Here is a 15,512-nt window from a genome sequence, read left to right on the forward strand (position 1 = left end):
CCATATATACTTCACTTCCTGTTAAATGCAGGCATTCTGTGCGTGTGTCTGTGGCGCAATTATATGGAGAATTTGATACTTTCTTGACTAATACTAAGTTGACATTTGGCAGAGGTATTGCTCAGGACCCAGGAACTTGCAGTACAATAGTTTAGATTAGCGGTTTGCAAGAAGTTCGTCGAATTTAAACGCTTTTCGTTGACCGCCATATTGAATGTTCTCTCTAGTCTCAAATTATATTTTCTGACCAGTAGGTGGTACATTTGGAGCCCAAACCATACACTCAATGGGCTACCGGCATTGCCAAAAGGCGCCCCTTTTATACGATCGTGCACAAACTCCAATTAAATTAAGACACAACAAAACGTCATATTTATCACCAACAGCATTACAGTTAAGGGCACTGCAGTTTGGTAGGCTACGTTTAAATGCACCCGTGGTCCCTCCTCTAGCCTACTCCACCCAGAGCCAGGGACTTTCCATCCAATTGATGGGAACTTCAGGTGCTTTTAATTTTTTGTTCAGTGCATTATAATCTCAAGTAAGAGTCTATCGCTTATGGGGACACAGTTGTCGTCAAGGAATTGTAAGTAGCTGTGTCGTACAAAATCTGCTTGTGATTGAGTGGTTGGAATTGGTATGTTTTGAATATGCCATATGCGTTTATGTTGTAGCCTACTCTAAAAGTGTTTGTTACCCTTTTTGTACTGACGGTTTTAAGGTGTAACATTCTGGAGAGACGGACCAAAAGTATACGTTTTCATTTTCGGTTTCGTATTTTTCAATCCTAGACTATTCTTTTATAAATCGCACTTTATTCGACAGGCTTTACATTAATCACAGAGGCAAGCCAAGTGATTCTACAAGATGTTAGCCCCCTGCACCCTAATCTAAAAACACACACATTGTCATCGTTGAACCATAGGCTATAGCCTACACTGTTGCTTTAACCCTCGTGCTGCCTTCGGGTCACATGACCCAAAGGTTCATAACGAACCATCGTTGTGTTTACCCAATTTTACCCAATACAAAAACAAATACAAATAATTTTCTTTTAACCATTCCAATGTGGGGGGTCTGAGACAGCCCGACAGTTAAAAGAAAATGCTTCACTTTGTTTTTGTATGAGGTAAATTTGTCACAATACGACGGTGGGTCACAATGACTGATGGGTCAGAATGACCCGAAGATAACACAAGGGTTAACCAGTCTTTATTTACAGGTGTTCCAATGGCGGAAGTACCCGTAGGGTTACCTGATATGAATAAGAGAGTAAGTTTTGTGAACAATTAAAGAGAGTGAAACCTTTAATGAAATTCCATTAAACTTCCATGTACCCGGTTCTCCGCAGTGCCCATCTTGTACCTCCATTCTTGCCCACATCCTTGGAAAAGGAGACTCAAGTGATATGGCCCAGTGTCCGCAGTGCCCCTACGCACCATGGCGATGCTGGGCCTGCCTCTCCCCCTTGAAAATCACCCCTTCAACTACCACAGGACGCTGCATCAACCGTTCATGCCATCTGGTGAACACCCTTCTCACGTGTGACACAATAACGGGTAACGCTTACCTTGAGGGCTGCCCGGTGTTCCGTGCCTGCCCAAAGTGTCGCTGCTTGCTCATGCACTCATCTGGGTGTAAATTTGCAACTTGCCAGAGCTGCAAACACAAATTCTGTTTCGTCTGCTTAGAGCCAACAAATGAGTGCAGAAAAGATAATCATCTGTACTTTTTGCCATCCTGTTGTAGACCTAGAGCAAGCAGGCAGATTTTCCACACGTGAGCGATGCTGTTATTGTTGCTCTGTGTCTGATTTAGTTAATTTATTGACTAAATACAGTTGGAATGATGCACTTATGATCCTTGATTTTTGCTGTACTTTTCTATATGCACTTTTTGTATGTCCCCTTGGATAAAAGTAGACCTATCTGTTCATTTAATCAACTGTAATATTTACGATTGCAGGTATGTCTTGACTTGTCAAATGTGTTAATACTTACACATCCAGATCTGACTAGACTCATGTGAAGCACAGAGGTATTTCCAATCTAGTGGGATTTTATTATCTGTTACTGTAAAAAATACATTACCAGATCATCCACATTACGCAACACTTGCAAAGTATTCCTTCATTTTAAAAGGTTTGCACATGATTACACTGAAATCTGACATCTACCCTTCCGTTGTTCCGCTGTCCAGTAAAAATAAAATAAAAATTATGTTAACAAAATTCTATATATTTTTATTTATTATTGTTGTTGTTTTGTTTCCTTTACTTACTTTTTTACTGGGCTCTGTGGTGGGGTCTAGGTTTGAGGCTAGATATCTGTGTTGAACTGTGGACAACTGTGAAGCATCATTGATTAATCGTAAGAAGGGCTAAACAAATAAAATGTGCTTGAAATACAATTCCGAGTTACTCAACATTTACAAAAAAAACGACAACTATCAAACGATCCCAGTCATGGAGTGAGAGCGCTGGTGAAAACGTAGCCCCCCACAATTTCGGAAAGTCTTTCCACATTGGCTGCAAGCATAGGGCTTCTCTCCTGTGTGGATACGGAAATGTCTCGTCAGAGCCCAGGAGTGACGGAAGCGAGCGTTGCATACGCTGCAGCCGTACGGCCTCTCTCCGGTATGAATGCGCTGATGGATCTTGAGATGTTCCATGCGGTTGAAATCCCGGCCACACAGAGAGCAATGGTACGGGCTCCGTCCGGGGGGAAACAGGCTGTGTTTGGGGTTCTTGTTCGGGTCTTTGGGGTGGACGAGGCTGCGATGCCGAGACAGCTCCTCCGGGAGAAAGAACTTCTCTCCGCAGACTTTGCAGGTGTGTCGGGGTGCTCGGTTGGTGACCTCGTGAGGTCCCGGCGGGGAGGACCCGGTCGAGCTCCTGGGAGGGAAGGGCTTGGCAAAGGCGACAGACACGCCTGCAGCTGGGGGGACGGTTGAGGACGGAGGGACACCTGCAGCTGGAGAGGACAAGATGTCCAAGTCTGGCATGTCTGAGCTGAAGTTGGGAGAATCAGCTGAGGAGACACAAAGTGGGAACATCAAGTCATGTCATTCATGCAGAGAGTACAAATTCTAAGGTAAACAATCAGTTGCATTTGTGAAGAAATACGATGACACAAATGTTAAGCACTTACACAGAGAATGGCTGGTAGAAGGAACAAATGAATCTGGATCATTGTATAACATCAGAAGAGGCTCTGGTCTCCAGTCTTCTAGCAACTTGGACTGAGCAACAGAGAGCCTGTCTGCGCAATACTCCTCTTCCGTATCACTGGACGGACTGAAGGTTAAGTTACACCCCTGATCAGCCTCCACCTTCACCTGAACCCGGGGGCCCACATCAGCAACTCCGGGATCATTTCTGTGCACTGCATCATCTTCACTTCCTGTCAAATAACAGAATAATACACATGCATTACATAGTAAAATACATTCAAATACATCGTGGTCTATTCATGGTGCATATTGAAGTAGTTACCAAAATCCTCTTTCTGGTCTGAGATTGATGGACTCTCTATATCTGGCTTTATATCCTGGGTGAAGACACGACCATCTTCTCCGATCTCACAAAACGATTCGTTTATGTCTTTAACTTCTGTTTCAAATTCTAGTCGATTTGTAGGACTAATTGCTTGGTCTTCAAATGGACTTAGTTTTTCTGCAGTTGTACTGTGTGAAACGTTCAGACTATTTAGTAGCTGATGAACCTGAGCAGTCGCGCTGACTCCATTTGTAACAGATTGTTGTGGCTCTACTTGGGCACTTCGCACAGAACATAACTCGTTTTCTGCCTCTTGCAGGCGAAACTTTAAGGATTTGTTGTCCCGCAGTGCTTCATCCATTTGGTCCCGCACATCCCTTAACACCTGGCCAACCAACTTTGTGATTTCAACCACAGCTATCTCAACGGCTACCCCAAACGCATTATGAATGGTCGCGGTTAGCTGGTCTTGAAAAGAAAAAGTCAATTCCGCTACAGCCGTATCGGGAGGAATCCTGCTTGCCGACATCTCTTGCCCCCGTAAAGACCGTCCAACGCGTTAAAATCTGACTATGATAAACCTCTAAGTTCTTGGAGTATAAGTGTAGCTAGCTATCAATAATCGTATTTTACATGCGCCCAACACCTACTTAGCGGTTACAGTTGGTTAGCCTAACCTAGGCTATGCCAGCTAAGTAACAAAAAAAACTACCGTTTGATGTACTTCCTTCCTGTTTTATGGTCGGCCAGCCATTTGTTTGACAAAACACCCTTGCCTATTCTGCAAAATAGACTAAAACATGTTTTTGGTCTAAGTTTTAGCTATTAAACCAATACTATGCGTCGAATCGTCTAGCTAGCAAGTGTACATTTTCTCAGATTTTTTGTTGTTGCTTTAAGCATGGCTAGACAACACTATCACAAACACAACATTATCTAAAAATAGTGAATTTCAACATTGAAATCATACAATAAACTATTGGTGGTATTGCAGAAAAAGGTATTACTATTAACATTTCAAGCAACCCAATGGAAAATAGGACCAGCTAGAGCTAAGTCGAGGCAGACCACAATAATAATATTTTCTTACCTCTGGGTTGACTCTTGGTTGACCAACCCTATTTGGTCTGGTACATCACAGTCGACCAAATCACATCCAATGAAGAGCCACTACTGTACTTGCACAAACTCGAGAAGGTTATAATCATACACATTTTAGAACAAATTATGATGGATATTTTTTGTCGGGAATTATTTGTTAAAATCCCACGATGTTGGGCCTCAAGGACACAATCAAACACTGTGACATACCGTTCTTGGTTCTATTTCCAGTAGCCTAGTTTAATGTGTAGCCTATTAAAACAACGTTATTCCTAGTAGTAGCCAAATAATTACAATTCCCACCGTTGACCCAGAGGAAATGCTAACTTATGCCACCAGGTGTCGCAATAGCGTTCTGAAACTGGAGTTGTAAATAAAATGATAAGAAAATCTGTCAACAGCCTATGAAAGGGGATTCCGCAGTGAGCAATTTGATAACACATTTTGGTTAAGATTTTTGTATCTTTACAGGCGGAAGAAATAATATCATAATAGCCTACTATCTGATCATTTTATTTGTTTTCTCCAGTAATTTGTCAATGGATGGCTCATATTGAAAAATCCTACAGCCAATTTCTATTTTTTTAAGCTTGGCTTGCATACAGTTTCAGGATCGAGTCAAGAAATGTCAACAACACCACTTAAACCCAAATTGTTGAATTATTAAGTTATTATATTGTGGAATGTGCACAAGGAAACAGCCTGGACCCGATGCTCTAGTACAGCCCGTGCGCACTGAGAAGACCCCACTCAGACCTGCCATCGGATTGACGTCTCCTCAGCAGCAGAGAAGAGGGTATCACCTGGGAGTGAGAGCAGTCTACGAGGCCCACGGACACAGACGGTAGTGCAAGAGCACAGCAATTAAACGGCAGAATCAGCGAGGACAGCGTGGACTTCAATCGTTGCATGTGCACGCCTGTGTGCGCAGACGGGCGCACGAGACTAGTTCAAAATAACACATGCTTGAATTAAATCGCTCATCACCATTGCGCGCACGGACATGATTAAGGAACGTGCACATGATGAGAGGGAGAAGAGGAATGCGGCTATTATGAATTAATAAACCTCATATTCAGACGATAGTTTTTTTTTATCAAGCAAAACAAGGATTCCGCCTCGCCATGGAGAACCAAGTCACCGAGCTGCAGCAGGAAAGCTACGAGGACGTACGGAAAAGCGGCTATCTCCGCAAGCAGAAATCTATGCACCGGCGATTCTTCGTATTAAGGGCGGCATCGGAACAGGGCCCCGCTCGACTCGAATATTATGAGAACGAAAAGAAATTTCGCAGTAAATCACCTGTCCCTAAAAAAGCACTCAATCTGGAGACTTGCTTTAACATCAACAAGCGGGCGGATTCCAAGAACAAGCACATGATAGTGATGTATACCCGCGGGGAGAGCTTTGCCATCGCTGCAGACAGCGAGGAAGTCCAAAACGAGTGGTACCTGGCCATGCTGGACCTTCAATGTAAATGTAAGCAAGATAAATACATACAGTGATTATATTCCCTGTAGCCATAACGTCTAACGTTAAATTTAGCTCGAACACGTTGGATTGACATCCATATGACATTCACAACAGATATTTGGACATCATGGTGTTGGTATGGAACGGAATCCCGTCATAAATTAGTTAAATGCAATATGTAGGTTATTGTACTGTATTGGCTGAGGACAATTAATTATAGGCCCATAGCTGTTATTCTGAGCGCTTAATTACATCTAATGAGCAGGTGCATGGCGCGCTTCAGAAGGGTGGTGGACTGCGCTGATGAATGCGCTGGGTTTCAGCAGCAGAATCTGAATCAACACCATTTCGTTCTAGTAGCTATCCTACGATCATCTGTATCTCTAGATTTGTATCTCCAGGTTCAATCTTTTATTGAACGCTCGGTTTCCAAATATGTGCCATCCATATATCCTGCTGATGTGTATATATAGGCTATTCTCCACAGTGTGCAGAGCAGGCTGGTTGCACCCATTGCGGAGATTCAGCGTAGTAGCCCGTGTTGTTGTTTTTCTACACATTGCTCTGCATGTAGTGCGCGTAACCTACATTTCTGTGCTATGGCGTTGGCCCTGGGGAGGCGAGCCGCAGAGTCCGTGTGTTCTTATTGGGAAACGGTTTTCTGTCGGTTCCCTCGTGCTTCGGTTGTTATGCTGTAGCCTACCCCCCGCCCATTGCGCTAATATTAAATTACAACAACTGCTAACGAAAATAACTCATTTTAAAATGAATATAGGCCTACCCAGTTGGTTGCTTGTGATCTTATGCTCTGATCGTCGTAACCCATTCAGATCGTATTTTTATTGCATATAATTATCATAGTTGTTTCATTTATTTGAACCGATGGCATTATTACAACACTGGAGTGTGTTTCCTAAAGGGGCTTGTTGCTGGTGTTAGAATCTCTCTAGAATAAGTGCTGTTTCAGCACTTACATGACAAACCATGCTTCATGCGGACAAATTCAGTTTTTAACAGAATTCTTCAGCAGGCGTTGTCTTTTATCATATTACATTCAGAAAAAAAACCATTCTGCCATACATTTTTACATTCAATCACCGCTTTGTTACTGTTGTATCATGAATGGTTCATTGTGCAGTTGAACTTTCATCCTCATTATTAAAATGATGTTGCTTTGTGGTACTTCAGAGTGATAGTGTTATAATGCAGAACATGCTCATTCCCTAAACGGTGTACCACACCGATACACTTCAGGTGTTAAGTCTTGTTTTCCTGTCCAACTCACTAGTGTCTGTTGTCTATGTCTTTTGCTTAGTGTTGGTCTTAGTAAATATCAAATGTATGTTGATCTCTGTGTTGTTTCCAGGTAAAACCCCTGAAGACTGTGGCAGTGGAGGTGAGTGTGGCTTCCCCTCCCCCGGCCCCGCCTTCAAGGAGGTGTGGCAGGTGAAGGTGTGGCCTAAGGGGCTAGGCCAGGCCCGGAACCTGATCGGCATCCACCGTTTGTGCCTGACTGACAAGACGGTGAACTTTGTGAAGCTCAACTCGGACGTAGCCGCCGTGGTCCTACAGCTGATGAACGTGCGCCGCTGCGGACACTCTGAGAACTTCTTCTTCATCGAGGTGGGCCGATCGGCCATGACGGGACCGGGGGAGTTCTGGATGCAGGTGGAGGACTCTGTGGTGGCCCAGCACATGCATGAGACCCTGCTGGAGGCCATGAAGGCCCTGAGCGAGGAGTTCCGGCAGCGGAGCAAGTCCCAGACCGTGGGGGCCTCGGGGGGCGGGGGGACCGCCTCCAACCCTATCAGCGTCCCTAGTCGCCGCCACCACCCCAACCTGCCCCCCAGCCAGGTGGGCTTCTCCAGGAGGGCCCGGACCGAGACCCCTGGCGCCGGGGGAGGGAACAGCACCAGCACGTCCCCCACGCCACGCCATGGATTCCCCAGGGCCAGGACCGCCAGTATTGGGGGTCGGGCGGAGGACGGTGGGACCTCCACCAGGGGGGCTTGGGCGAGCTCCAGCCCCAGTCTAAACGGATCCTGCTCCACCACCCCCACCTTCAGGCCCAAACCCACCAGGGCTCCCACGCCCGCCAAGATCACCCTCAGCTTGGCTCGCTACACCCCCAACCCCACTCCCTCCCCGGCTCCAAGCCTCTCCTCCAGCTCGGGCCACGGCTCCGAGTGTGGGCTGGTGGGGGCGGCGGTCGGAGGGGTAGCAATCTGCTCCTACACCCGCATCCCACAGAGAGTGTCCGTCTCTGGGTCTCCCAGTGACTACGGCTCCTCAGATGAGTACGGCTCCAGCCCAGGGGAGCACTCCCTCCTGGTGCCCAGTCTGCCCGGGGGTTCCCACGGTGGGCTGGGTCTCCACGCCTATGGAGAGGTGTCCTCCAGCTACATAGTGATGGGCCAAAGGGAGGGTCTCCCCGGCTCTCACAAGCACTCCCAGGGCCGCAGGGTCCTGCGTCGCTCGTCCAGCCGCGAGTGCGAGGCGGAGAGGAAACTGCTGAGCAAGAGGGCGTCCCTGCCCATGTCTGCCCAGGAGCGCCTCGCCCCGCGCAGGAAGGACGAGGAAGAGGACGAGGACGAAAAGTACGCGGTGATGTCGAGGAGCGTCAGCCGGGAGGCCCTCGTCTCGTCGCGGGGTTCCGGGGGAGAGCGGGGCAGGGCGAGGGCGGTAGGGGAGGCCCGGGGGAGGGAAGACCCGGGGAGGGGCGAGCCGGGAGGAGGGAGAGGAGGCGGGAAAGTGGACAGCGGCTACATGTCCATGCAGCCCGGCGTGACGGATCCTCCCGCCTCCCTCCCGCTCTCCGTCGCTGTGTCCGAGTCCTGCGCTAAACCCGATGACGAGTACATGGCCATGACCCCCAACAGCAGCGTCTCCCCCCCCCAGCACATCCGCCCGCCGGTGTCCGAGGGATACATGGTGATGTCCCCCAGTAGCAGCTGCTCTCCCGACCTGCACGGCATGGCCATGTGGGGCAGCAGGGGCAGCATCGAGAGCCGAGCCGGCAGCGACTACATGAACATGTCCCCCATCAGCATCCGCTCCGCCTGCAGTACCCCTCCCTCGCACCAGGAGCAGCACCCCCTCCAGCCCAAGATGGCCTGCTCCTACTTCTCCCTGCCACGTTCCTACCAGCACACGCTCTCCACTCGCTTCGAGGATGACCTGGGCCAGTGCAAAGGCAAGCAGGGCGGCGGTGAACGCGATGGTTCTAGGAGCAGAGGAAAGCAGGGGGGTTACAGCAAGAGAGACAAGGCCAACGTGGGGCATGGGGGAGCCGGCCCTCTCTCCCTCTCCTCCTCCTCCTTCTCCTCCAGCTCGGCCAGCAGTGAGAGCCTGGAGGACAAGCCTATGTCTGTGGCAGCTAGCGGGGTGCTACGGCTAACCAGAATAGGCCCGGGGTACAGGAGCTCAGGAGCGCGCTCCAAAGAAGGGAGCCACCAGCAGAAACGTGGGTCCGGTGGTACGGGGCCTCAGCACCAGAGGAAGGGCCGGCCCATCAGCGTGTCTGTGGACATGTCTAAAGCCAACACGCTGCCCAGGGTGAAGGAGAGCCTCCTTCCTGCCGCCTCTCAGAGTCCAGGCGAGTACGTGAGCATCATGTTCGGGGGGAGCGGGCTGTCGGGGACGCACGGAGCCCCTCGGCCCGTGCACCGCCCGGCGCCGTGCCAGGACTCCACCGGCCTCCCCCGCAGCTTCTCAGCCCCGCTGTCCACCTCTGCTGAGTACGTCAACATGGACCTGGGGAGCTCCCCCTCCCTGACCCCTGAGGGGTCGTCGTTCAGCTCCCTGCGGGGCCCCGCCGCCCCTCAGGCCCGAGACGAGTGCAGGAGGCCGTCTCCCGCAGCAGCGGAGGGCAGCGGACGGCACAGGACAGCCGCAGCCATGGCAACCGCGCTGTCGGACTCCCTATTCACAGAATACACAGAGATGGCCTTCAGCCAGGGTGGCCCCGCCCCTTCCCTGGGCTCCGCCCCCTCACGGGGCCCCGTCTCCTCCCTTGGCCCCGCCTCCCCTGTCGGAGCCTCGCTCCGCACCTCAGAGCAGGACCCTGGCCTGGTCATCTCCACGGCGACAGCCTTCTCCTCTCCTGACAAGGGCGGCCGGCTGGTCAGAGATGACCCCTTGGGAAGAAGACGCCACCATTCAGAGACCTTCATGACCTCCCTGTCCCAGCACCCCTCCTCCTCGGCCCAGTTCCTGGTCGCCTCCGGGGCTCACCAGGGGCTGGAAGCCTCTCTGTGGGAAAACGTTCAGCCAGCCACACCCGCCACACAGTCCTCCTCAGCACTGTCAGCTGAACACGGCCTTAACTACATCGATCTGGACCTGGCCATGAGGGAGAGCCTCCAGACAGGGCTGGAGGGAGCTTCCGCCCCCCACAGCCTCTTCAGCCCCGCCCCTGGGGGGGCCCTGGGGACCAATGCCATTGCCAGCCTCAACACCTATGCCAGTATCGATTTCTACAAGTCAGAGGAGCTGAGAGCACAGCAGAACAGTCGGAAGGATGGCAAAGGTACGGTCTTTACAAACAGGCGTCTGAATACAGACTATTAGTTAATGCCATTTAGTGAAAGAAGAAATGGTCCTGAATGCTAACTTTATAAATGTGCTCATATAAATCAGCAGTCCCAGTCTCTCCCATGTATAGTTAGTTATTTAATGTACTGTAAGTCATAGATATAGCAGTCATAGATATTGTGTATTCAGTCAATAAATATAAAGACGATCAAAATCCACCTCAGAATCCTGTGCAGTGACCAGAGTTCTTCATTTTGTGTGTGAAGACTGTTTACATTACATTTACATTTAGTCATTTAGCAGACACTCTTATCCAGAGCGACTTACAGTAAGTACAGGGACATTCTCCCCGAGGCAAGTAGGGTGAAGTGCCTTGCCCAAGGACACAACGTCATCTGGCACAGCCGGGAATCTAACTGGCAACCTTCTGATTACTAGCCCGCTTCCCTAACCGCTCAGCCATCTGACTCCCACTGTTTATTGGACAGTGTATGGCAGAACCTGGATAAGCACAGTGTGACAGAGAGACTGGAGAAGAGAGCAAGGTATTTTGGGACTTTTGATTTTTTTGCTTACGTCAAAGGAAGCCTCATTCGCTTCGTTTCCTTAGTGATGCCAATGAAAGTGTTGTTGTTTTTACTCGACTCATGATTCCACCTCGACTCCCCCCCCCCCCCCCCTCCACCATCACCACCCACAGAGTCAGTGTTTACCTGAGCTCACTGCAACCCACAGAGTTTGTATGTTTGTGTTTGTAGGTTGTTTTTTTGCCCTTGTTGATCGTGGTGAGTGGTATGCCTGTGGCTCGCTCTGTGAACTGTAACTACACACGATATGATCTCCCAGCTTTTGCTGCCTTTTATCGACGGGTAAAAAGACGTGTTCAAACTCAGTACTCTCTCCAGATGACAGAGACAGAGAGCGTTTCCCTAGTTTCTCTCCATAGCTCTCCTCTTTGAATTCATGTGGATGCGTACGGGCTTCGGCCGCCCCGGTCCTCCCCGTGTCAGATCACTGCGGTCCGTCTGTCTGTGAGACGGGATGCGGCGCTCTCCTTAATGGTCTCCTCTTGTCGGAGGAGAATGTGGTCTCGCTAACAACAGGAAGTGGTCCTGACGCGAAGCTTGCCTTCAGGCTAGACAGTGGTGATTCTCTGCCAAGGCGCTAGAGATAACGCTCTCGTTATCACAAGTGGGCGTTCGCAGAGCAGAGCAAATTGATTTGTCTGCTGGTAACGAGCCATTTCACATGGATGGATGTGGAGGAGCTGGGCCCGGGTGAGGGGGGTTGGGGGAGGGGTCAGGTGAGGGGGGTCAAGGCAAGGACCAGGTGGAGGGTTTGGGCAGGGGCCAGGAGTTGATGTTGTGCGTGTTCCTGGGGTGTTCCTGGCTGGAGGGGGTTAGGGGGCCCAGAGAAGTTGTGGACGCTGGGGAGGAAACCAGGGTTGTTAAGAGGAATAACCGTGGATTAGCCAGATTATGGAGGAGGGGGATGGGGGTTTTAAGTGTTGTTTGAAACGCAGAGGCTTGGCCAACTGCAGGAAGAGAAACAAACATAAAGATGCTTGGCAGGTTATGCAGGCTAGAGCAGAACTTATATACATACATGCTTGGTTATTTCCTTCAGTCTCTGTGACTCTAGTTGTCCTTCCAAAGACCTGTTTCCACGTTCCCACATAAACACTACCTTGCTACAGCAAGTGAACATAACAGTTCGTTAGTCTCTCCAGGTATAATGGACAGAGTAAATGGCTTCTCAGAAGCTTGTAGGACAGCGTATCAGATACAAATCAAAGCTGCAAACGTGCCAAAAATAGAATTGTTGGATGTGTCTCTCGACATGCCAGACGAGGCGGCGTTGGGGGCCTGTTCAGTCTGGAGGATGGAGGGAGACAGACCAACGCATTTCCCACTGGCCCTGTTTAATGATCTGTGTTCAGATTGGGACAGAGACAAGGAACCAGATCTATCTTGACATTAGCCACAGGAGGGTAATTTAGGTGGGATCAATCCCCTGTACCATTTGCAAGGAACAGAGAGTGGAGGCGACTGGATTCTCGTTGTATGACTGAATAAATAAATAAAAAGTTCAGTCGAGATCTGATTTTTTGTGATCTGATTTTCGATTGGGATAGAGACAAGGAAACAGATCTATTGATCAGTCACAGAAGGGGGGAGTTCTTCAAATTTTGTGGACAGACATTATTAAACGTATTTGTCTAGTAACTTCAGGATGCAGGGTTGTCTGTACACAAGAGGAGGGCTTTGGAGTCTGTGGCTGAGAGATGCGACTTTGCTAATGGACATCATCACTGCCAAGGTGAAACAGTACTAGTGCTTGTGTGCAGCAATCAATCTGCTATATTCACTCAACAAAGACTTCAAATTGAAATCAGCTTAATTATTTATTCAGTCTCAGAAAAGGAGAGAGCAGTAATATATCTGTTACTTTCCTGGAAATGTTACGGCAAATTTATAATTCCTAGATCATCATTGATTCTAACTGATTATTGTCATTAATAGATTAGTATAGATCATTTGTTTTTAGAAGGTTTAAAGATTGTTTATTTTTTCTTACAGAATGTTAATGACCCATCTTTTTCCTGAAGACATTCCTGCTGAAACAGCACCTGTGCTGCTGCTGGACTCAGAATGGAATTGGTTGGCAAGGTTCTACGTCTTCCCAACAAACGTCCAATAGGAAGAGGAGTTGCGTCAGCGAAGACACCCATCATACCATTATGAACTCTTTTACATCCTGTCTGTTCGGTGCAATTTACCAAATGTGTGCCAAAAGTCTACTGGCTAAATGACAGGGTTTACTGAAGTGCGAACATCCAGCCAATGGAGAGAGATTATCAGACTTCCGCCTGACAACTTGGAGTCCTGGATATTTTCTTGTTCCTCAACATAAACTTCAGAAAATTGTTATATAAATGTGATATATTATAATGGTACATAAGAAAAGATATATCGTATACATAATTAAAGCTACATAGATATATTATATACATATATACTTTTTTAAGAAAGTGCCTCATTTTTGATTGTAGCTGTTTTTACACAAGGAATCTTGAACACCGGTCAACAAGAAAGAAAAAAAAATGTCAATGTCCTTTCTTGAATTTAATTTGTGTGTTCCAACAATTGTGAATATGTTGAAAATGACAACGCGTATTAGAACCTTATATTCTACTTGTAAGCTTAATCAACCTGCCTTACAGTGTCAGTCAGAAGTTGTAGGTGAGTAGAAACCTCTTTACTTTCTGCTGCTCCTCTCACACCTCAGCCTCGCTTCACATCACAGCTCAAACACACACACATACACACACTTATCCAGCTCCCACCAAACACACATGCGCACACACACACACACACACTTATACAGGGTACAACATTTCAGATGAACTCTAATGATTGCCTAATTTGTATGGCAGACACTCATGGTGTCACCCACTTTGATATTTCAGTTTTAACAGTAGATCCATATTAAACCTTAAGACTCACTTTCCACACATACCTCCTCTCCCATCAGTGCAAAGATGATCTCCTTACAGTGAATAAACAGGGTAAGATCCACCGCAGTTCCTCTGTGCATCTGGTCAGGACGCTCAAGTGCCTGGCTAAGCTCTTCAATGTCCACACTCACTCAGTTACACACTACCAGTTACACTCACTCAGTTACACACTACCAGTTACACTCACTCAGTTACACTCTACCAGTTACACTCACTCAGTTACACTCTACCAGTTACACTCACTCAGTTACACTCTACCAGTTACACTCACTCAGTTACACTCTACCAGTTACACTCACTCAGTTACACTCTACCAGTTACACTCACTCAGTTACACTCTCCCGCTGTCCCTGTCTCCTGCCACTGTCCCCTCAGAGTCCCTAGATCCCCTACTAGGTTGCATGGACCTGCCCAGTGATAAAACAGTTTGTTTTTCATGTTTGACATTCAAACCCAGAAAATTCCAGTCTGAAGTGTGGTCATTGTTAATTCCATGAGGCCAGCAGTTAATCAGACGGAATTATGTTGGTTGTTTATGATCTTTTTTATTTCATAGGCCAATATTCAGAGGATTCCAGAGTCTCCTTGCTTGTGAGGCTCTGTATTGTGAGATATCTCTCACACACACCAGCTGAGTCCTGAACCTAAACATTTCTGTAAAGGATCATTACCGTCCCTGCCATGTTTCATTTTATTCTTTGCACTTAAGCTGTTTTGTTGTTTCTCATTTGATCACGTTGTCACGTTATCTAATTGCATCTAACGTTTCATCTGATTGGTTTTTGAAATAACTTGAATTGAACACAGCCCATTACTGCCAGTATCTTGTGCTTATTGCCGAAATGTTTGTGCCAAAATTTGGAATTACAGATAGACAGTATGATATACATTTCAGTCATTACATTTAAGGTAGATATAAACCCAATGCTGTTAGTTCAGGTCTCTCTAAATCTATGTTTCTTTAATCTGCCTTTCTTGCTCCCCTGAAATGATTATTCTAATTGGGGATTGTCATCAGTGATCTTCTCTTACCTCATAATCATCTCCAGGAATCTGAGCAGATGCGACAGTTGGTCCTAATCCCCTTGTGCAGTCTGAGAAGGGTTCAGGATCTGATCTAAGTCCCCAACAATTTAGTCTAATAGAGTCCGGTGTGGTACCTACTCTACTGTGGTCTACTATGGCCGCTAGAGAAACGTCAAAACAACAGCGTTGTATTTGAGTCTGTATTCTTTTACCTCATGTTTTCAATGCAATTTTAATTATTGCCTTATTGTCTGTACTAACGGTCACTCGACACCCAAGCAGCTGTACAAATGCGCTTTGCATTCTAGAATAATCGGAATTCTGTCCGAACGTTCTGAACATTCATACTTTGGAGAAACGCAGAGT

The 15,512-nt window shown here is 47.7% G+C and overlaps 2 protein-coding genes and 1 long non-coding RNA gene across 3 annotated transcripts; 2 read left to right on the plus strand and 1 right to left on the minus strand.

The window, feature by feature from the left end:
- The first annotated feature begins 105 nt into the window (after nucleotides 1-105).
- Nucleotides 106-1,948, plus strand: LOC134039818 (uncharacterized). The gene is made up of 3 exons (XR_009932827.1): nucleotides 106-586; nucleotides 1,223-1,272; nucleotides 1,352-1,948. It is a non-coding gene; the product is annotated as an uncharacterized LOC134039818 (long non-coding RNA).
- A 92-nt stretch (nucleotides 1,949-2,040) lies between these two features.
- On the minus strand, nucleotides 2,041-4,365 carry si:ch211-284e13.5 (uncharacterized protein LOC793850 homolog). The gene is made up of 3 exons (XM_062485909.1): nucleotides 3,494-4,365; nucleotides 3,150-3,401; nucleotides 2,041-3,029 (listed from the first exon to the last, which is right to left on the minus strand). Exons 1-3 carry the CDS (start codon nucleotides 4,023-4,025, stop codon nucleotides 2,449-2,451), a joined length of 1,365 nt encoding a protein of 454 aa, XP_062341893.1. The 5' UTR covers nucleotides 4,026-4,365; the 3' UTR covers nucleotides 2,041-2,448.
- Nucleotides 4,366-5,139: 774 nt separating this feature from the next.
- On the plus strand, nucleotides 5,140-14,384 carry si:ch211-284e13.4 (insulin receptor substrate 1-B). The gene is made up of 3 exons (XM_062486228.1): nucleotides 5,140-6,076; nucleotides 7,437-10,598; nucleotides 13,183-14,384. Exons 1-3 carry the CDS (start codon nucleotides 5,722-5,724, stop codon nucleotides 13,188-13,190), a joined length of 3,525 nt encoding a protein of 1,174 aa, XP_062342212.1. The 5' UTR covers nucleotides 5,140-5,721; the 3' UTR covers nucleotides 13,191-14,384.
- Nucleotides 14,385-15,512: the final 1,128 nt, after the last annotated feature.

This window comes from Osmerus eperlanus, chromosome 19 (genome assembly GCF_963692335.1).
Source record: "Osmerus eperlanus chromosome 19, fOsmEpe2.1, whole genome shotgun sequence".
In the NCBI taxonomy this organism is placed as follows: Eukaryota; Metazoa; Chordata; class Actinopteri; order Osmeriformes; family Osmeridae; genus Osmerus; species Osmerus eperlanus.